Source organism: Taudactylus pleione, unplaced genomic scaffold (genome assembly GCF_031769625.1).
Source record: "Taudactylus pleione unplaced genomic scaffold, aTauple2 ptg000592l, whole genome shotgun sequence".
Classification (NCBI taxonomy): domain Eukaryota; kingdom Metazoa; phylum Chordata; class Amphibia; order Anura; family Myobatrachidae; genus Taudactylus; species Taudactylus pleione.
Window position 1 is genome coordinate 374,301 of NW_028284994.1, and position 23,533 is coordinate 397,833.

Genomic DNA, 23,533 nt, shown 5'->3' on the forward strand with positions numbered 1-23,533 from the left:
AGTATTTCCACTCTGCCACTGCTATGGCCTATATGGGTTATGTAGGGCCTGTGTGATTCCCAGGTCTGCCAAGATGTGTATGAAAATATCCCCAGTAAAATGTGTACCTCTGTTACTCTCTATTACCTCAGGTACTCCATATCTACAAATCACTTCTGTGATCAATTTAATTATGCTATAGTCCTTGTGTTTGCTGACCTGCAGGGCCATGCCTCTGGAAACTAAGAGAAGAGGTCAACACACACCAAAACATACTCATAGCTTGATATTTTGGGTACGAGTGTAATGTCAATATGTACTTTCTGAAATGGGAAATATTTCTTAGGGGTAGCCTAAAGAGGCACAGAAACTGTTTTCCCTGGGTTATGTAGGGCACAGATTATATGGCCTATGTGAACCGAGGAGAAACCCAATGTTTGTCTGTTTAAAGTATTGACCATAGTATCTCTGGAATTATGCACTTTCCATGAATTATCTTAGCCATGACTGGGTAGAGTGAGTGGGGCAGTCAATGGTTCTTGTACAAAGGCATATCAAACATGCAGCCTGCAGGCCACATGTGTCCTGAATAAAAATTTATTGAGGCCTGACACTGTGGGCTCATATATATATATATATATATATATATATATATATAATAAAGCTGGCAATGCTCATTTCTAAAGTGATCAGAAGCCTCTGATCACTTCAGAGGCCAGCATTCCCAGTTATGCAGTATGTGGGTGATGTCATGATGTCACCCACAATGAGAGTATGAGAGTAGCCTAAGCCTGCAACTCTGGATCTAATTAGATCCAGTCAGTGGCAGCGTAGACGCAGGATGGTGCAAGTGAAGATGGCATGGACTGAAGCGGTGCCCAGTGGCCATCATGATGAAAGGTAAGTACTGCACAGGTGAGTGCGGCCTGTTCTATACTGGGAGAGGGCATAGCATAAGGGGATCTGCACAAGGGGCATTACTGGGGGCACTGCATAAAGGGCAATACTGGGGGCACTACTAGCGTCATTACTGGGGGCTCTGCATAAGGGGCATTACTGGGGGCACTACTAAGGACATTACTGGGGGCTCTGCATAAGATGAATTACTGGGGGTCTGCATAAGGGGCATTACTCGGGTCTCTTCATTAGGGGCATTACTGAGGGCACTACTAGGGGCATTAGTCGGGCTCTGCATAAGAGACATTACTGGGGGCTCTACATAAGGGGCATTACTGGGGGCTTGCATAAAGGGCATTATTGGGGGCTCTGAATAAGGGGCACTACAAAGTACATTACTGGTGGCTCTGCATAAATGGCATTACTGGGGGCTTGCATAAAGGGCATTATTGGTGGGCTCTGCATAAGGGGAATTAATGAGGCCTCTGCATTAGGGCCATTATTGGGGCACTACTAGGAAAATTTCTGGGGGCTCTGCAAAAGGGGAATTACTGGGGGCTCTGCATAAAGGGCATTACTGGGTGCTCTGCATAAAGGGCACTACTAAGGACATTACTGAGGGCTCTGCATAAGGGGCATTACTGAGGGCTTTGCATAAAGGACATTAATGGGCGCACAAAATTTCTGGGGCACTGCATAAGGGGCACTACTGGGGGCATGACTAGGGACATTACTGGGTGCTCTGCATAAGGTGCACTACTAGGGACATTACTGGGGGCTCTGCATAAGGGGCATTAATGAGGGCACTATTAGGGACATTACTGGGACACAACATAAGGGACATTACTGGATGCACAACATAAGGGAAAATAATGGGGCACTGCATAAGGGGCATTGCATAATGGGCACAAATTAATGGGGCATTGCACAAGGAGCACTACTACAGGGGGCACTGCATTGGTTTTTATTAATAAAAAACCTTTCAAAATTGCATATAAGACTTGTTTTTGCTACAGCCCACACACTCTTAAGACCTTGAATATTTGACCTTGATGTTATTTTGAGTTTGACATGCCTGCTGTACACCATCCACATCCGTTCCTTTTCCTTTGCTTTTTTTCTTTTCCAGGCTGCTATTTCCTTTGTGGGGCTTGCGCTTGCATTTTCTGCAGTAGGCTTGAGTTGAATAGTTCTACTGATACTGTTAATATGTTATTTGCGGGTGGTTTCAGAGTGGCCTCCTTTGCTGCCCTGTCTGCTAATGCATTCCCTCTTACCTCCATAGTATTTTGTCAGGTGTGTGCTTTTATCTTTATAACAGCCATTTGCCTAGCCAACTGCAGAGCAGAAAACAAGATATAATAGAATCTGCATGCTTAAATGGCTTACCAGATGACCCCATAAAAGCTTTACTCCATATTGGACTATAATCATGAGTAATCCCATAGGCACACCTTGAATCAGTATAAATATTTACTGTTTGCCTTTCTGTATATACACAGGTGGCTGCTAGAGCCCGCAGCTCAGCTTCTTGTGCTGAGCTGGAAAGTAATAGGTCTCCCTGTATGAGAATATAAGTTTCTGTGGTTACTGCATAACCTGTGTGTGGATCACCCTCCAAAGTAATAATGTGACCCATCAACAAAAAGGTGAAGGTCTGCATCCTGAAGCAGAATATCAGCCATGTTGGGAATGTCACTTGTCCTGTTTCATTAATCAAGACAATCAAGGTCATCAGAGAAAACATGTAGGGTGTCTGAGTCTCCTACACTAACATCTGCATCATTATTATCATTATTTTCTCCATTTTTCGATGCTTGTTTTAAAACTGTACATCTTTTCACAGTTATATTGGATGGTGTGAGTAATGTGGCTTCATACTTGGTGAGTCTGGCAGCTGAGGGGTTTCTCTATAGTTTCTGTTGTATAACATAAACACATTAAAAATTTGGTGTCTCTCTAGGTCCCTTCCTCCAAAAAAATCAATAGTCTTTCATTAACATAATAAAGGATGCTTTGTTAGTCATTTATGTAGTCAGCTAAAGGTGTGCCCCACAATTACAGTACTTGTGTCCTAAAAAGAAGAGGGAGGGTGACCATTTTAGGCCACCATACCCCATCTGCTAGAAGAACTACTGTGCTGCTAGGAAAGTGTCTGTAACTGCTGCATGGTAGAAAGTGGTGGGCAGCACTCAGATAGTGATGGCATTTCTTAGGAACTAGGAGTGGGGTCTGAACAGTGGTGCATAAAACCATCAGTGAACTACAAGTCTTAAGCTGGCCACACATCTAAAGATTATCTGTCCAACCAGACAACTAGCTGATTGGTTGGAATGTAAATCTGGTAAGGCATGAAAGCAAATGACAATCAGCAATTTGCTCCCAAATGCTGGAAAATAGACATTAACTGTTTTTTGAACAAATAGTTTAGATCAAACATTTAACAAACTTGTCTGAATGTTTTCTGGCATTTAGGAGCAAATTGCTGATTATTTACTCCCATGCGTTACCAGATTTTCATTCCAACCAATTAATTAGTTGGCTGGCTGGACAGATAATCTTTAGATGTGGGACCAGCTTTAGCCCAGAAAGAGGTGTCTCTGTACTACAAACTGACTGTGCAGTTTATGCCGCACACTTGCAGAATGTTGACACTACTGTGCAGTATGGAGTTTGTACAACATGTTGCTAATTTTTTATGCAAGCAGGGCCCTCTTACCTCTATGTCTGTTTGTTATCCTGTTTTGTTCTATAAATGTTTCCAATTGTAAAGCGCAACGGAATATGCTGCACTATATAAAAAACTGTTGATAAAATAATAAATAAAATAAGTTCCGGTAATTTGCAGCTTATAGCCAATCAGTGGCTTCTTACATTAGAGCAGTCTCTGATTTGCTGATGGCCTGGCAAGTGACAGAAACCACCCATCTCCATAATTTACTGTGGAAACACATACATCACTTGTTTTTGGGTCTGTGCTAGTCAAGAGGAAATAAAAATATACATTGTCACATACTGTAGTAGTGTCTTTTATACATGTTATGTTACACAGTGGTGGCCAAGCTCAAAACTACCATACAGTAGGTGCAAGGGATGTAGCTCCTATGGGGCCCAGAGCTTAAGGGGGCCCATGGTCCTTGCCAAAGTTACATGTGATATAGGGTACTCTATAAATTTTTTACCATTGGTTGGTACACAGGGGCCCTTACAAAATTTTGCGATGGGGCCTTCCAATGCCTAGTTACACCCCTGGCAGTGCCCCTAAGGATGGGTATATGCTAGATGATATGTCATCCGATCCAGCTGGATTGGATGACATATCAGGAACAACATCTAGTGTGTACTCGCTATGTTGATGATGATGTGTTCTCCTGCACATTGTCAGTGACATCATCCATCAGACCTGCATGCCAAATGCAACATGGCCCCCACCATCATGTGTGCCCAGCTTTATGGATAACCATTGGTGGGTTACTATGGATGCAATTTAGTATGGCCATAGAATGTAGCACTCTCAATTACAAATCTGAATGAATATTGAAACAGACACAAATGTGATTGTTGAAATCAAATATTGCCGCTCCTGTTTATATTGGATATTATCCTGGGGAGGACTCAGAAAATTGGATGCAATACTAGCTTTGATTATTACTGAGGAGATTGATAATGATGTTGATGGCAGTAGATATTGCAGGTGCTAGGATATAGCTGAGAGATGGGAGTTAACTGACGCTGGATAGTTTTGAGAATTTGCCAAAAACATTTAATAAATGTGCTTCAAATGATGCAACAAGGAGGAGGTTTCTAAATAGTTAACATTGCTAACTCAAATTACTAAACTTTACAAATGCTACAGATGGCTTGACAACTATTGTCACGATTAGGTTAAAATAGTTCCACACATAAGTGGTGGATATTTTGGTCTTATACAGAGGCATGACATTGACCTTCTTCTTATCTTTTGATCACGGGCAAGAAATACTTCCACTGGTGCCTGACTTATACAAACAACATTCTTATCATCAACATACTCAATAAGGGCATTGGATACACAAATCTCACCAAATGTCCTACTGCCCTTCCTCAATTTCTATTTAAATGTATGAAAGTGAGAGTTTTTAGAAGTGAAGAAGTTGCCCATAGCAATTAATCAGATTCTAGCTATTTTCTTGTAGAAGGTGCATTAAATGTTAAGTAGAATCTGATTGGTTGCTATGGGCAATTTCTCCACTTCTAAAAATTCTCATTTTAGTAAATTTACCTCTTAGACTCTTCTCAGGGTTTTGTGCCATTTCGAAACACACAGTTTGTTCTTCTTAGTTTTTTTTAAGCAGTGATTTTTTTAGTTCAAATTTTTTAGACACTTCTACTGGATTCAGAGTAAGATGGTCTTGCATCATCATATGAGGCAGAAAAAGATGTATGGCATGTTGGAAATTTTATGTTTTTCTGCAGGAAACATTTCCTTTTTTAGAACTGCAAAATATTGTTTTGACTTCAGATGCCCTGACTTAAACCCTCTATGCCCTTGAGCACCAGCTTTAGTAGATGATATTGATATTGAAGGACTAGTATCATCATGACTTATGGCAGCAGCTGCAGTGCTAGTTCTTGGTTGCTGCTCCTTTTTTTCAATTGATTGACCGTTGAGATCCATATCAATGCCTGAAGTTTGTTGAGCCCACACACACAAAAAAGACTGATTTATTTTTAGAAAATCAACAACTGGCAAGTGCCCACTAACTGCCAGCAAAGCACTACAGAGATAATAAGCTGGTAGACCTTGAACTACTGACTAACACACTGTATCATGGCCTGAAGATTTTTGAATACACACTATTTTTTTGGCAGAAACCATATGCCAACTGACTACAACGCAATGTGCAGATAATATTAATGAGGTGGCCTTTGACTTACTGACCTTTAGTGTTAGACTTAAGAAACGCAGTATGAAGGCCTTAATTTTTTGAACATACACTATTATTTTTTAACAGCAAACTGCCCACCAACTGCAATGCACTGTGCAGATAATATTAAGGCAGTGGCATGGCTTGAAGATTTTTAAACATACACGTTTTTTTAATAACAGCCCACTGGCTGCAATGCACTTTGCAGATAATATTAAAGTGGTGTCCTTTGACCATCTGACCTTTAATGTTATAGTAAAAAACACAAAACAGAGCTTGAAGTTTTTTGAATACACACAATTTTTTTAAAACAACAAACTGCCCACTGACTGCAATTCATGCACAGATAATATTAAGGAGGTGGCATTGACCTACTGACCATTAGTGTTAGAATTAAAAAACAGTATCATGGCCTGAAGTTTTATGAACATATATTATTTTTAAATACCATACACAAGTAATATATAATATAGAATTATGTTCCTGCAATATAAAATATGAAAAAAAATGTTTTGATGACTGTCTATAAAAATACTAGATCAGCCAATGTGGGTCCACCGCCCATCAAACAGTGTGTCATTTATAATTTGAGAAGTGTTGAACTTAAACTTCCTCCACAGCTCTAATGTATCTCCTACACCTCAGGTGGTCCTGTAACAAATTGCTTCTGAATCACTATGGGAGGGACTTGTATTGTATCCAAAACTAGCGAGATCTGTCAATGGAAAGATGATGTTTTACCTTTCTCTGGAGTCCAAAAATGGTGAGGAGATCTAAACCGGGGCTCAGATCCACTTGGATCAGGTAAGTTTGGTTGGGTTCAGTTTGCCAGAAATTTAACCCACTCATCTGTAATTTAGATTGACTAGAGATACTAGTCAGAGTAGTGGTTTAAGTACCCACTGGAAAATATACAGATCTAAAACCTCCTCTCTCAGGGATATTAAATATCTTGTATGGGTTACTGAATTTTAACCATAAAATATAATTGGAACTTTAGGAATCAGTCAATAGAGCTTCAATGTTTGCCTATAGCAACATGGATATCAATAGCCCCATTTATGTACCTATGAGTCTACAAAAATGTTTTCAGGATTATTCTCTAATTGTTTATTGGTCTATCATTGCACATCATAGTTTGATAGACTTTTGTCTTGTATTCACCACATGGCAAATCCACTCTTTCTCTTTTGAACACATTGAGCTTTACCAGGACAGAATCTGGATTTTCTGGTAGCCACAACACTTTTTCTTTAACTTGCAATGACACCTATTGACTGCATTGGCCAGTTTTTAAGTTTGTTTTATGACTATAAATTGATTGATGTAAAGATGTTGCTACTATTACTTTGATTCTTAAAGTTGGATCCTCTATTTTTATGTCTGCTTATTTATAAGTATAGTGTTACACCTGACATCACTAATGACAAACACAGTAGAAGTAGATATTATAGATTACATTTATGTTTTGTTGTTAGGTGATAAAAATAAAATGCAAATACATATTTGTACAAAGTAGAACCCATACAGCAATGAGTTCCCTAATTCTTACTGTTTTCTTATATATTACATATTACATATGAGGGCACACTCATTTTTTTTCTTCTTGTGTATGTGTAAAAATGTGCAATTTTATTGTGTTTAAAACATGTCTAGTTTTTATATTTTGAAAGAATTATCCTAATTCTAATTGTCATTTTATTAATTTATATATTTACTAAGTGAAGATATACTGTTCCTTTTATAACATCTACATTCTTACGTTATTGGTGAGTGTGAAAGTAAGGTGTTCTAGTCATCACTATTATCTGTTTGGAAAACCTTAAGAAATTGTCTGCGTATATATATATTATATATATATATATATATATATATATATATATACTGTACTTGAATAAAATCTTCAAACAAGTAAATAAGTCAAACAGAATCCATTGGGAGAATGATGCAAAAAACTTGTGACTTCTAATAATTTTCTTCACAAGTACATATTATTACATGAATAAACTGTTACTTAGTAATCTATTAAAGGATATCAGATCATATTATAAGGAATTTGTTTTTCCCAAGCACACAAGTTCTTTTCTGTCCATTTCAGGTCTCATCAGGATATTGCAGCATTTAGGGAAAAATATACAGCCTAGTATCCCAATGCATGAAGCTAATATAGCAAACACCTCTACAATGACCATATGTTTCCCATTACTGCTCAGATAGGCTGGTATGGCACAGACCCATACACTGCAGAACACCAGCATGCTGAATGTGATGTATTTGGCCTCATTATAGATGTCAGGTAATGTCCTCACCATGAAAGCCAGAACAAAGCTCACAGCTGCCAGGAACCCCATGTAACCCACCATGAAACAAAAGGCCAACACAGAACCCTCATTACATTGGATGATGATAGTCCCAGGATATGAGTCCATGTTAAACTCCTGAAATGGAGGAGAAGCTGACAACCAGATAATACAATTCAGCACCTGGACAGATGAGCAGATCAGCACTAAAGTATTTGGTAAGTTTACTCCCAGCCATTTTCTCCAGTAGCTTCTGGGTCTTGTAGCCTTAAAAGCGATGCAAACTGTGATAGTCTTGGCCAGAACTGAGGACACCACAATAGTAAATATGATTCCAAAGGAGATTTGGCGCAGCATGCAGGTTATATCCACTGGGCGACCAAGGAAAAGAAATACACAGAGTAAACTTAACATAAGAGAGATGAGCATAATAAAGCTGAGGTTCCTATTATTAGCTCTGACAATTGGTTTATTCTGATATGAATAAAATAGTCCAATTATGAAGACAATTATCACAGAAAATAATAGAGCAGTGACAGAAAACACTGAGGTTATAGGATCCACTTCATATGATAGAAACTCCTGAGCCTTGGCAATGCATTTGTTCTTTGCATCATTAGGCCATTCATTATCAGCGCATTTCACACAACTTTCATTATCTGTGGAAAAAATGAGACATCAATTATATATTGTGCAGTAATGTTACTCTCATTGTCCCTATATCTCACTTTTCTATTCATTGCTCCCTAAATTTGGTATTAAATTTGTTCAATTAGTGAAAAATGGTAAAACCTTTGTTAACAAACTATACATTAGAGATATGTTTCATATTATTAATATGTATACACTTTCCACCAATTCATTATGTTAATTATCGGGGACTGGATGATACCACTAATTAACATTCTAACTTTCCGCAAGTATTGGAGAAATTCAACATTGCTCTGGTGTGGAGACAGCTAATCCAATATCAGTTATCTTTGCAAATACTGTCACCGCTACTTTAGTAGTTTTGAAATTTAGCAATCCCAAGTCTGACCCAGCAATGCAACTGCACAAGTGTAAACTTTGGTTCATGAATGGGCAGCCTCTTGTGGATGGATCTGAGCAGTGGCGGAGGGAATCAAATGGATCCCTATTTGCTACTGGGACTTATTTCAATAGGAAGAAAGAGGGCCAATATTCCCACAGTCATGCTCCAAATGTTTGTACCTTACTGAGTGTAGTGTAGACTAGTGCATGGGACAGAAGGCCACATCAGGACTGAATAGTAAACACTCAATCATTGCTCATTATTGATGATCAACCATGATATCTCTTGTGTTACATTTATGATGAATGGCCCCAATACTTCATTTAAACAAAAGTAGGTGAAAGTGATAATTCTCATGTGATTTTGTATAGAGTAAGTGATGATGAATAGACACCATGGTCTTAATAAAGGAGGTGACATAGTTCCCCTTGTAAGATTATGGTCACTGATTACTTGTTATTTCCATCCACCTCAATATATATATATATATATATATATATATACATATATATATATATATATATATATATATACATATATATATATATATATATATGGCCTGATTCAGAGATAAATGCTATGCTGATGTTTTTGCAGATGAGAGATTATTAGCAATCAGCACTTGGTGTGACTGAAGCCATTGTGTATAAAGATTTGAGATTAGCAGGTCTGGTTTTCTGAAAACTGGACCAACCCAAACATAGGGGATTCAAATGGAATCCAAGTCTGGCTTGGGATTTCCAGCCTGATTTAGATCCCAATACAAGGCAATACATAATCTTCCCATTGTCAGATCTTGTGTGCTTTTGCTTGAATACAAAAGTCCCTCCCCATGTTCAGGCACCATTTCATGACTAAGATATGATTAAATAGGCAGTGAAGACAGAGCTCTCAGTGAAAGTTAGTTAGTTAGCAGCAGCTACTGTAGTGTCCAGTCAGTGTCCCTTCAAGTCTGTATAGGCAGGAGCACTGTTCATGTGCAGGTGGGAGCATTTCATTGTGTGTGATACTATAAATACAACAGTGCACAGTTACAGGCCCCTTACAGTTTGTATAGGACAGGCAGGGGAACTGTGTCTGTGTGGAGTGGAGTAAGGAAGCCTGGTGTGTTCAGGGAAGTGGGCACAATATCTGTAAAAAAATGCTGTGTTTGTATTATTGTGGTTGTCACTACTGATCAGTGTCACTATCACTGGCACTGAGAAAATTTTTATTTTTTCCAACTTGTGTGCATTCAAGCAACACAGCAAGGCTGTGCCACCTTGTCTAATTGTCAGTGGGTCTAGTCATGGGTCACTGCCATAATATTTGTGCAGTGCAATGGTCTGTCTGTTGCTCCCCCCAAAAAAAAACTTTTTTTATTAGAAAGTATTGTGTGTGTGTATGTGCTACAGTAACTTGTCTAATGGTCAAAGGGTCCAGTGACGTGCAACTGTCATAATATTTGTGCAGCACAACAGTGTTGTTTGTTGCACCCACCAAAAAATTAAAAATAACATATTTTTTAGAAAGTACTGTGTGTGTGTATATGTCTGTGCATTCAGCAAAAACAGGAAGGCTGTACTACTTTTCTAATGGTCACTGGGTGTAGTCAAGGGTGTCTGCCATAATATTAAAATTTTAAATATTTTTGTTTAATAGCAAGTAGGCTGTGCTACCTTCTTTACCAGCCATTGGATCCAGTCAAGGGCCACTGCCATAAGATTGCAGCAACTGCAAGAACAGTTTAGTTTTCCCTGCCACCAGCTGAAGCAAGATGCAGAAACAAGGGGGATTCCACCCATTATATGTCTCAGTGGATGGAGGAACTGCAAAAAGCCATCCAAAGCTACACAACAGGCCATAAGATAGGGAAAATATGCATTACTCCAGCACACATCTTGAAATCTGATCAATACATTATGGCAACCATGCTTAATTCTAGGTTTAAGTCATGCATTGTGTCTTTTTTTCCAATGGACACAGATCTGAAGAGATGCAAATAGCTGTTTGTGAGCAAATTGTCAGCTCAAGTGGCACATGACATTTCAACATCTCCTCCTTCCGTTTCTCAACAGTTTGACATCTGGTCGGGTTTAGAAGAATTGTTGAAAATTTATGACAACTCTACTGTGACTCCATCTGATATGGTCACCATTAAAAGATTGGTTGAGGATTACTTTAATGATAGCTTGTCAGACAGTCTGTTTGACTACTGGCAGGAAATAAAGGAAATTTGGAGGCCCTTGCACAAACTGGCTTTGCTTTACTTAAGCCGCCCTCCCTTCAGTGTGTACCCAGAAACAGTTTTCAGCACAGCCGGGAACCTTGTTAGCAAGTGGCATATGAGGCTACTTTCCCAAAATGTGGACAAGATGATGTTCATCTAAATGAACTGCAAACTCCATGATGAAGACCTTTACCAGAAATTATGTCAAAATCCAGAGGCACCTATAATGGTGGATTCCAGCAGGGACAGATTGCTATTGTGTGAAGATAATGTACATACTGATGCTGGTGATGATGATAATGGTGACAACATCTTGCATCTGTAGAGCCAGTTTTTCCATACTGTAGAGATCATTGTAGCAATGTCAGTTGCCCATTGGTAGCTTGTTTTTTTTTTGCCCAAACAAACTCATCAATTTAGCCACAAGTGGCAGTCCATATCATTGAAGTGATTGGTCTGTTAAACTGTGCATGTCCTGTTTAATATATACAACAGAAGGGTGGGTGGAAGGAACAAAGGACAATTCCAACTTGCACCTCTTTTATGTGTATTATGTGATTTTTTTTGAACATTGCTGACATTTTTATAGTATATTATGCATCCATGCTGTCTGCCACTCTGTTTCCTAGTTATGCCATTTTGGAAGTTTAATTGTCACAACCACTACAATCTTCAACATGCATTTGCTGAAAATGGTGAATGCCAAAAATGTCCAGAAACATTTATGGACACAGAAAGCATCCTCTACAGGCCCCTTTAATTGTAAAAAAAAATCTGAACATGGGACATGTTCACCCAGTTGTAATTATTAATTAACTTCTGCCCTGGCACTCAAGTATGTGCTCTCCTCCTGCCAGTCCTCTGTGAATAGGTACCAAATCCCTGTGAGAAGGACTTAGATCAAATTCAAATCCTGTGAAATCAATTGATGAGATGATGACTTTTGCCTCGATTTTGAATCTCAGTCTTGAGGGAAAACCATAGCTGGGGCTCGCATACCCCTCCTCTGTCATAAATTTTCTTCAGAATCAAAAAATTAAATTTACCAACAATCCCTGTCTTCTACTACATATACACTCTACTTCTCTACCTCCCACAGGCCACTGACCTAGATCTTCATTAATGTAAATTCACTGGTACTCTGTTTCCTAGATGTGCCATGTTGAAAGTTGAGCTGCCACAGTCACTGAAATCTTTGACATGTGTTTAATGAATTCTGAAAATGTCCGTATTTTTTCTCCCCACAGACAGCATCTCCAGGATGCCCCTTTGATTTTTTTAAAAAATGGTTCTAAACCACTGAAGAGCTCCACTGGGGCATGGACTGATGTGAATGAGGAAATTTCCTCAGAAAATAAATGATAGTTTTGTTGCAAAGAGTCCTTTTTTCTATTGCATAAAAATTACTACTATTTATAAAGTGATCACTGATCAAATTATATGTTTAAAAGTTCTGTAGCTGACTATTGTGCATGTGACATTTGATTGGTAAATCAAAACAGCCATGACCGGCTATAAAGTAAGATTGGTGGATTATACTTCAAGCATTCAATTCACATAATCCACTCAGAGAAACAGTGACAGTGTGGTCAAATGGACATATCTACCTGCCCCAATGCAATCTCATATGTGCTCCTGTGTTGAGCCCCCTGCTCCTCAATGATCACTGAAGTGTAGGTAACATGCATCTCATATATCACTGCACTGCCACTTGGGGATAAATGACAAAAAGAGGTTGTTGCCTCTTAGAAATGTTGGTATAAAATTATTGTACCCCCTTAGTCCATAAATTGCATCCGGTCTGGAGGTGCTGTAGTGCTGAATCAAAGATCTGTGTAAGTGCAGCAAGCCATGGTGGGCAACCAAACAGAGCACTTAGCACAGGAGTTACCAGCTGTTTATATGGTCCTGTGCAAGTTTTCTTGAACATGCATTTATTCCATTAGGAATTTCTTCAAAGTGGTGTTTTTTTCAGGTTAACATCTCCTCCTACTTTACATAGGGCTTAATTAGCTCATTTGACCACCTGTTAGAGTTCTTGCATGAGACATATAATAGACAATGTCTTTATTAGTTCTTATTAGCTTCATTTGGCACATATATAAAGAACATTCTTGAATATAAATTAATAATTTTTTTATAATGTGTATAAAAAAATCTACAATCAATACCTGAATACAAATAATACAAATATACATTTTTAAAATATCATCTGAGAAAGGCTAAAGACAACTCTACTGCTCCCTACATCTCCAACCTCATCTCCTTACATACTCCCTCCCAGTCACTTTGGTCTGCCAATGACTGTTACCTCTCCTCCATCCTGATTACTTCATCTCATGTACGTATCCAAGATTTTGCTAGTGGAGCCCCCCTCCACTGGAATGAGCTCCCTTGCTCGATTAGGCTCTCCCTGACTTGGCAGAGCTTCAAATGTGCTCTGAAAACCCACCTGTTCATCAATGCATACCCTTGCACCACTTAACCGTCACCAAGTCTCTGTCCCTCCTGCCTCAGCCATATCTACCTCACCTACTTCCTGCACTCAGGTCACCCTCTACACATTCATGCCTCATATCATCTGTCCATCTCCCCTCTCCCCTATATTGTAATCTCCTTGGAGCAGGGTCCTCCTCCTCACTGTCTCACAGCCTTCTTCTCTAGCACTTCTATGACATCCTTCACCTTTAAGGCTGTATTGTGTATGGAGAATTATGTTGCTAATTGTTACTTGTGCTCTGTTTATAAGTTGGTTACTGTATTGTAATGTAATGTTCTGTGTACCCTTTACTGTATGTACAGCGCTGCGGACCTCTTGTGGTGCCCTATAAATAAAATGTAATAATAATAATGTATCCAGTGCACCTCCCTTTTACATAGCTGTCTATAATGATGCCTTCCTCTACACAATAATTTGATATGTTCCACCCCCATGATGATTAAACTTCAAGGGTTCCAATTATGTCACAAAGAAAATGATGGGAGAGGCTGAGTGTCATGACTCTATAAATGATATTTCTTCTATGCTCCTCAAATCTAATTTTAAGGTTTCTAGTGGTCCTACCAATATAGAATAAGTTGCAGCTGCATTGTAAAAGATAGATTACATACTAAGTCTTACAAATGATGAATTCTTTAAGATAATATAATTTATTTGAGAAGCATAGAAGAACTTCCTTTGTCTTATTCTTAGCATATGGACACATGACTCACCGCATACTACCACATTTATGGTTTAGTAGGGAGCCAGGATGTTGTGTTTTAATTAGTTGGTCTATCGGTGGGCTTGAGAAAACTGGGGGCTAGTATGGTTTTAAGATTCCAATTTTTCCTAGATATCATTGCTGGATTATCAGAATTTTGTCTTTCTTTAATAAGGAATAGTTTATATTTATCAGATTTTTTTAATCAAATAAGCTGATTTCTTATATATACATACATGCGGCATGATCTCTACTTTTTATCACTGTTTAGTATATGTGTTAACAATTGTTCCTTTTAGTAGTTTGCGAGGGTTTCAGAAGATCTGTCCTATGTGTCGGTTTTATATATAAGAATGTTTCGTCCAATAAAACACTTGGATACCCATTTTATGAGTAGTTGTTAAGAATTTTTCTGGACTGATTAACCACTTGCCTGGCATTGTCATAATTTTCTGACCACACCAGGCAGTTCTTTATCTGCAGTGGACATAAAATTCCAACCAGTCAGATAAACATGATGGTGGCTGCAGGAAGAGGATCTTCCCACAGCTGCTGCTCTCAGAGGGACCTTCCAGTCCATCTGCTTGCCAGCACCCTCTCCCCCTGTGTCTGCTGTGCTGCTGATTGGTTAGCAGAGCAGGACCCCTCAATCAGCAGCTGCAAAGATTAGCAGCCGCTGATAAAAAGTAAATTAACCTCCACCTCCCCCCTCATGCTCCTGACATACCAGGTGCCTGTATCCAGTCTCAAATTGAATGTCGTGATGGTCACAATTTTTCTGATGTTGTTGATGTTCCGAGGGTGGTTCCTATGTTCCAATGATTGAACAAATTTTAAGTTTTACAAATCTTAATAAAAAAAACCTTTTTTGTGTGAAACCATTTCAAGTTAATATAGATGGTCCTCACCTAATTCACTCATAAAAAAACAACAATTTTGGTGTAGTATTTAGAAAAAAAATCATCAGTTAAGTGGTTAAGAAAAGTTGTTTCTATGGTGCAATTATGCTTCAATCTCATGAGTTGTCCTTTAGGAATGTTTTTTTCTCCAGGGTGTGTAATGTGCTATAATGAAGAAAATTATTTACATCAACCTTTTTATGAAAGGTAGATGAAACTACTGTATCACATTATTATCTATATGTAAATTGAGATCCAGGAAGAAAATGGAGGTACTGTGAAAGTGATGAGTGAATTTAAGATTACGGTCTATTCCAAGAGCCTGTGGGTAAATATTCCTTTTCCTTTTGCTATATTCTATTAGTGCTAATTAGCCTGGCTGCTGTAATGGATTATCTTTCTTGTTGTGAAATAGACTGTTCAGTTGGAAGGTTTATCTAAATGATGCAGGCGGTTTAGATTTGAACCCTAATACAGAATACACTGAATAACAAATTAATATGGAAATTGTTTTAAAATAAAACATGAGAATCTCTTGAAAACTAAGATGCACCACTGGTGGCATGCTATTAACCTACTAAAAGATGTAGATACATTTATGCTCCCAAGAGGTCTGAGAATTTTTAAAACTCTATCATTTAAATATGATCCAGAACGTACAAATGAAATGGACAAATTTTCTGAGAACTGCTCTTTGTCTATTGTGAAAATACTCATTAACTATAGGGAAAATAAAGTTTAACAGGTTACAAAACAAACAGAATATTTAAAATTTATAAAGACAGTTTTTAGAGATAGCTTATTTTTGGAGAGAGACTCTCTGGTTAATCAAAGAGTAGATGCATTTGAAAAATATTTTATTGAGAATAAGAATCAAACAACCAAAAGAGATGTAGAGGATTACAGAACCAATGCTTGTACAGAGCTATAGCAGGCAATTCCAACAGGGGGAAAAAATCGTGTAATGACAAGGGAATTGTGAAAACCCCTAGGAGATCCAAATATATCAGAAACAATAATTATAAACAGAAGAACAATACCCCTATGGCTAATTTAGAATCAAGAAAGTTTAAATGACAACATAAAAGCTCCTTAAAGGATCTGGGAGGTAGATCTCAGGCCATCTATGGGAAATACTACAATAGGATTGATTCCACTTCTACTTCATCTCCTTTTTTAAAACAGGGCCCCACACAGATCTAAACCAACAACAACACCCAAACCCCTATCAACCCCTATCTCCAAGGCATCCAAAAAGACAAAAGGGAAATATAGAGGAAAGAGGGTAGGACAAAAATAGTAAAAAGATGGAAGGTGTTACTAAAGGTGTCTTTAACCTATCTAAAAAAATATTAAGTGAATCACATACTAGGTTATTGAATAACAGTCTTTATTTTGCTCCATAAGCAGAAGCCAATATGTTTGATCTATTTGTGGAGCTGAAGAGGTTCACATGTACTTGATCACAAAAAAAAATTTGCAAAGAAAAAATTATAAAAAGATTAATGAGTCAATAAACTCTATTGTGTTGGTTGATTCTGATCTTTTAACCATTTCTTTTTTAGAAGATTTAAGCAAAGAAAACTTCTTAGAAGGATTAGAACATCTCTCTTTTCAGTATTAACTCACATCAGAATAATAACAAAAGAGTATTTCTCAATCTGAAATATTCCCCTTAATAAAAAAAATTAGCCTATATTGGCTGTTTTTTTTTAAAGTACATGAGATGGTCTGAAAAATATTTGCACTGGAAAAACAAACAAAACTCATTAATTTGTCAATGACTGAGAGAAAAGCCATCTAGGAGCTCAGTTCTAATACCTCCATTATCATGAAATCTGCAGATTTGGGAGAGAGGTTGTGGTCCAGTACCTTGAGGATTACAAAACTGAAGCATACTGGTTATTGTTTGGCACCACCCTTCTATTCAAGGCTGGATCACATTCCATCCTTTCTATACCAAACATAATTAAAACTGATACTGTATCAAGCTTTAAAGGATTATGTGAATTCCAGGGAGGAGTGGAGGTTTCTATATAGTATGTTTTGTTTCCAGTCATCCCCACTTATTATCTGCCCAAAATTAACAAATCCCTCACCACACCACCAGGGCATCCCATTACTGCATTTCAGGTTTAGGTTCTCTCACTATTAATTTATCACAAAATATTGATTTTTACCTTCAACCTTTAGCTTTGTCACTTAAATCATACATTAAGGATTCCACCTCTATACTCAATCTTATAACAAATTTTGAATGGAAACAGAGTTACAATATTTTAACATCAAATGTGGAATCGTTATAAACTAGATTTCCTCATACTGTACAATAAGAATAAGTGTTATGTCTAAGATTTTATATAGGAATAGAGTCTGAGTGGACCAACAACTAAAAATCATCTTAGTTTGTATTTGATATATTCTCACTCATAATCATTTTCTTTTTGATGGTTCATACTTTTGACAGGTAATGGTAATGGCCATGAGGATGAGGTTTGTACCTAGGTATGCTAACTTGTATGTTGAGGACCTTGAGTATCAACACATGTGGACTAGAGATTTTGGTGCAAGCCTCATTTTGTATGGCCACTACATTGATTATTTGTTTATTATTTGGGATGGGTTTGAAACACAAGCACTTTTTTGTTGATTCCCTTAACAAAAATTTTCACAATCTTAAATTCACTCATCTACTGTATTTTATGTATAGATAATAATGTGAGTTTCATCTACCTTTTGTGAAAACGTTGATGCAAATAATTTTCTTCATTACAGCAGTGCACATTACAAACCCTGTAGAGGCAACATTCCTAGAGGAGACGTCATGAAATTGAAGCATAATTGCATGATAGAAACAACTTTTCTTAATCAGTCCAGAGAAATGATTAACAACTTCTTAGAAAGGAGGTATCCAAATGTTTTATTGGAGAAAGCATTCTGTCACACGCCAGCCTGGAGACCCCAGAATCAGACCCCGTCGCTTACCTGTGCGGGCGCTGACCCGCGTTGTCTTCTGGCTCCCGCGCTGTATGCTCCTTCCTCTTCTCCCAAGGCAGTCTCCGCTGTTGTCCTCTGGAGGGTCCCACTGCTGTGCTGCTCCCACGCCGGCTCCTGCTGACCGCTGGTCCCCACTGACTACCTCCAGGAAGCGCTGTCCTCCGGTCCATGGGCATGGCCATCTTGGATTGCCCATTTGACCTCACTACCACCAATGAGGAGCCTTCTCCTTCTCTCTCAGCCTGTCAGCTCCCAGTGTCCACTATAAAAGGATCCCCAATGCTCACACAAGTTGCCAGTGCAACTAGTTTCTTAGTTTAGCTAAGCAAGTCTTCCCACTGCGCTCCAGCTGCTCCACATAGCCACTCAGCTACCAACGTCTACCCATGGCTATCCAGTCGCTCCACGTAGTCACTCAGCTACCAATGTCTACCCACGGCTATCCAGCCTCTCCACGTAGCCACTCAGCTACCAACGTCTACCCACGGCTATCCAGCCATTCCACGTAGCCACTCAGCTACCAACGTCTACCCACGACTATCCAGCCGTTCCACATAGCCACTCAGCTACCGTCTACCCACGGCTATCCAGCCGCTCCACGTAGCCACTCAGCTACCAACGTCTACCCACGGCTATCCAGCCGCTCCACGTAGCCACTCAGCTACCAACGTCTACCCACGGCTATCCAGCCGCTCCACGTAGCCACTCAGCTACCAACGTCTACCCATGGCTATCCAGCCGCTCCACGTAGTCACTCAGCTACCAACGTCTACCCTCGGCTATCCAGCCGCTCCACGTAGCCACTCAGCTACCAAAGTCTACCCACGGCTATCCAGCCACTCCACGTAGCTACCTAGCTACCATGTTACTGCCGCATTCCTCAAACTCCTGTCAGTTCACTGCACCCTCTCATGCGGAGAAACTTCATTAAGCCAAGTCTCCTCCAGCGAGCATCTGTGCCAAGTAATACAGATCCAAGGCCCAGTCCGGGAACACAGCTCCTAAATTCCACGCTTGTGACACATTCTTAAATGTCAAACAAATTAATAGGGCAGATCTCATGAAACCCTCACAAACTACTTGTTAATACACATACTAAACAATGATAATAAAAGTAGCCCTCATACCTTATGTATGTAAATGTAAAAAATTAGCTTATTTGATAAAAAAATCTGATAAAGAAAAGCTATCCCTAATTGAAAGACCCCATTCTGAAGGATATCATTGCAGATAATACAGCAGTGATGTTTAGGAATAATTAGAATCTTAAAACCATACTAGCCCCAAGTTTTCTCAAGCCCGCCAACAGACCAACTAATGAATTCACCATGTAATGGATCCCAACTAAACCTTTAGGTTTTTATAAATGTGGTAGTATGCAGTATGTCATGTGCCCATATGCTAAGAATAAGACCAATTAAGTTCTTCTATGCTTCTAAAAGAAGTAACTAAACTTAAAGAATTACAATTAATAAATTGTAAAACTCAGTGTGTGTTCTATCTTTTACAATGCAGCTGTAACATAATCTATATTGGTAGGACCACTAGAAACCTTAAAATTAGATTTGCAGAGTATATAAGAAATATCATTAGTAGAGTCATGACACACAGCATTCCCCCAGTAATTTCTCTGTGACATAATGTGAACCCTGATAGTTTAACAATCATGGGGGTGGAACACATTAAATTAACATATAGAGGATGGGACCATCAATTTTAATAAAGTTTTGTGAAGAATCTGCCCAGGTCTGTGTGACCTAGGGTGCCAGAAACTAAGAGAGGTGTGGCCAGAGACAGACACAGACAAGGAGCGGTTGGTGAGGTAAGAAGTGAACCAGGCATGGACTGTGTACATGAATTTAATTATCTCTATCCAGATGGTCTTAATGAAACCATTGATATTTATGAAGTTTTGTGAAGAATCTGTCCAGACATGGGTGACTTAAGGGTGGCGGGATCTGGGAGATCTTCACAAATACCTTTATTGTAACTTATTACATGGGTGATTTTGCCAGTGTTCCATTCAACAGCTGTTTGTGTCTGGTGTGTTACAGCTATTGCTGTTTTTCATAGCTTATTGTGTTTTCTCTTTAGTAATCTCTCAACATTTTCTAGTGACCTCCACAATCCTTTATTAAATATTTTTATTTTGTTTCAAGTGTTCTCCACTTGTTTTCCATCTATGCCAGGTCCCTGTGGAGATCGTTGTACTTATTAGGTTACTGTGATAACATAATGTATTATATTTAGTTCATCCCTATTCAATATTGATATATTGTACATACACATTGATATACTGTACATCCCTGATAAATATAATTTCATATTGCTGTATTTTGTGTATAACCAAATTTAGACACTTTGGTTATGTTGTTGTATTTTTATATATTACTGCATTATGCTATGTCCCCTACAATTATTAACACTTTATTGTCTTGGGTCATCATGTAATATACATTGTGATTTTCCATTTTGATTGGTACAAAGTATAAAATAAAATACATTTGTAAGTTCTGATAGGAAATGATGGTTCATAATATTTTTAATTTTTTTGTATTAGATAAACCCCTCATTTTTTGATAAGCAATTTCCTTTATGCTATTTGTAATGTATATTTGCATAATTTGTAATTATGTATTGATCGTTTAATTTTTTAATACACTATACAAAATTGTATTCATTTATTTTTAAGAATGTTCTTTATTGATGTGCCAAAATATGTTAATAATAACTAATTATGAATTTGGCTATTAATCATCTCATGCAATGACTCTTGCAGGTTGTTTAATGAGCTAATTTAAGTCGTATATAACAATGGGGAGATGCTACTTCTAAACAAATCCCTGTAAAGAAATTCCTAGTGGAAGAAATGCATTCGGGAGAACATTTGCTTTGGACCATACAACCAGCTGGTAACTCCTGTGCTTCATGATCTGTTTGGCTGCCCACCACCCACCACGTGCTGCAGTTACATGGGCCTTTGATTCTGCACTACAGCACCTCCAGACTGGATGCCATTAATAGACTAAGGAGGTACAATAATTATATACCGGCATCTCTAAGAGGTAACAACCTCTTGTTGTCATTTATCCTGGAGCGGTGGTGCGGGATATATGAGACACATGTTACCCACACTTTAGTGATCACTGAGGAGCAGGGGGTTTTCAGCACAGGAGCAAATATGTGATTGCACCAGGGGCAGGTAGATATGCCCATGCAGGGGTGTATCTACCCATTGGCCAGGATGGCACTCGCCAGGGGTGCCGGCCAAAGGGGGGGCATCCAGCAGTGCCACCAGCAGCTAATGGGTGGACTACCCCACTAATCCCCTGGGCCCTAAGTGTAGGGCTTCCGCAGTGAGAGTGGTCTGCCCTACACAATTTACAAACACACAGCCACCAGCGGTGGCTGTCTGTTTGTTATAGCAGCCAGCCAATGAGAGTCAGACAGATTCTCATCAGCTGCTGCTTCCACGGAGGGAGCCGACTGGAGCTCACTCATGAGCTCTGCCTTCTGGCTCCCCCTGCAGCGGGTGATAGGAGAGATGTCAGGAGTGAGAGTGGGCCCAGAGGAGTGGACAGCGGAGGTTGTCGGCAGGAGCGAGGATCAGGTAAGTTGCCTTTTTTTTTTATCTGTCACAGCACAGTGGGAGAGTGTGGCTACTAGGGGGCACTGTATAGGGGGTGGCTGCTACTGGGGGCACATTATGGGGGAGATGGATGCTACTGGGGCACTGTATTGCGGGGGCCGCTACTGGGGGCATGTTATGGGGGGTGGTCACTACTGGGGGCACTGTATTGTGGAGGCCACTACTGGGGTCACGTTATGGGGGGGTGATGGCCACTACTGGGGGCACTGTTTAGGAGGACTACTACTGGGGGCACTGCATAGGGTGGACTACTATTGGGGGCACTGCATGGGGGGGCTACTACTGGGGGGCACTTCCTGAAATTATGGGCGGAGGGGTGCACCAGTCCATTACCTTGCCAGGGGTGCTCAGATTCCTAGATACACCCCTGTGCCCATGTGACCACTCTGTCACTGTTTCTCTCAGAAGATTATGTGAATTAAATGCTCTTGGAGTGTAATCCACCATTCTTATTTTATAGCTGGACATGGCAGTTTTGATTTACCAATCAACTGTCACAGTGCTTTTAAACATACAGTTTGAGCTATGATCACTTTGTTCTATTGCATAAAAAATTGCTACTATACATAATGGACTCTTATTTACCTTAATTATGATTTATTGTCTGAATATTGATACAGTATATTGTTTTATTCATTTATATGTACATCATTATTGCAGTGATGTAGGTCTTTAGATGAACATGTATTTTTATTAAACCAACATGTTTAAGATATTGTTATTATTTATTTCATTTTTTATGGCACAAAATAATTATACTATTTAATTAGATAATCCAGAGCGCAATTATCTTTATTTTCTTTTAACAAAACGACAGTTAATACAGATTCAAAACCAAAACACAAGAGTTGGTGCACATCTCTAATAAGGACATAACTGTACCACTTTTATATGCCTATCTTCATTTTTGATTTATCATCACAAATCAGTAGGGTGCCTCAGCCAGTGTGTCTCTCCATGTGGATGGGGCTATTTCAGACTGAACTTTTTTGCTTCTTGTGATTGGTAGTCATAGCAGGCTCATAACTGGCTGGTTACCTTGCTGTGATGAATAGACAGCATTAGTAGTGGATACAAGTATCATAGGTGGTGCTTGCATGGTATTTGATGGAGGTCTGGATAGGGTTTGCAATGCTAGTGGGGGACTTAGGGCCTCATTTAATCCTGCTCACAAGTGGGTCAATGTTGAGGCCCTGCACACACACAGCAGCCGCACTGCGCGTGCGCAAGCCCCGTAGCGAGAGAGAAATTCTCTCGCTCTGGGGCTCACTACAAAAGAGGCGGCTGTCAATGGTGATCGACAGCTCGCACTGTTTTGTAGGCAGGGTGGGGTGGTAGCTGGCCAAGCGGAGGCATTCCTGAAGGAATGCCGTCGTTTGGGGGCAGTCCCACTGACATCACTCGTGATGTCAGTGGTGAGCTTCCAGCTCTATTAGAACTGAAAGCTCACTGGGGCTTGC

At 39.2% G+C, this 23,533-nt stretch overlaps 1 protein-coding gene across 1 annotated transcript in view; it reads right to left on the reverse strand.

Moving 5' to 3' along the window:
• Positions 1–7,828: 7,828 nt before the first annotated feature.
• Positions 7,829–23,533, reverse strand: part of LOC148481191 (vomeronasal type-2 receptor 26-like) — a 191,242-nt gene continuing 175,537 nt past the window's right edge. Inside the window, exon 5 of the mRNA XM_088453810.1 lies at positions 7,829–8,748. Within this exon, the coding sequence (XP_088309936.1) occupies positions 7,829–8,748 (920 nt within the window). The remainder of the gene's footprint in view (positions 8,749–23,533) is intronic.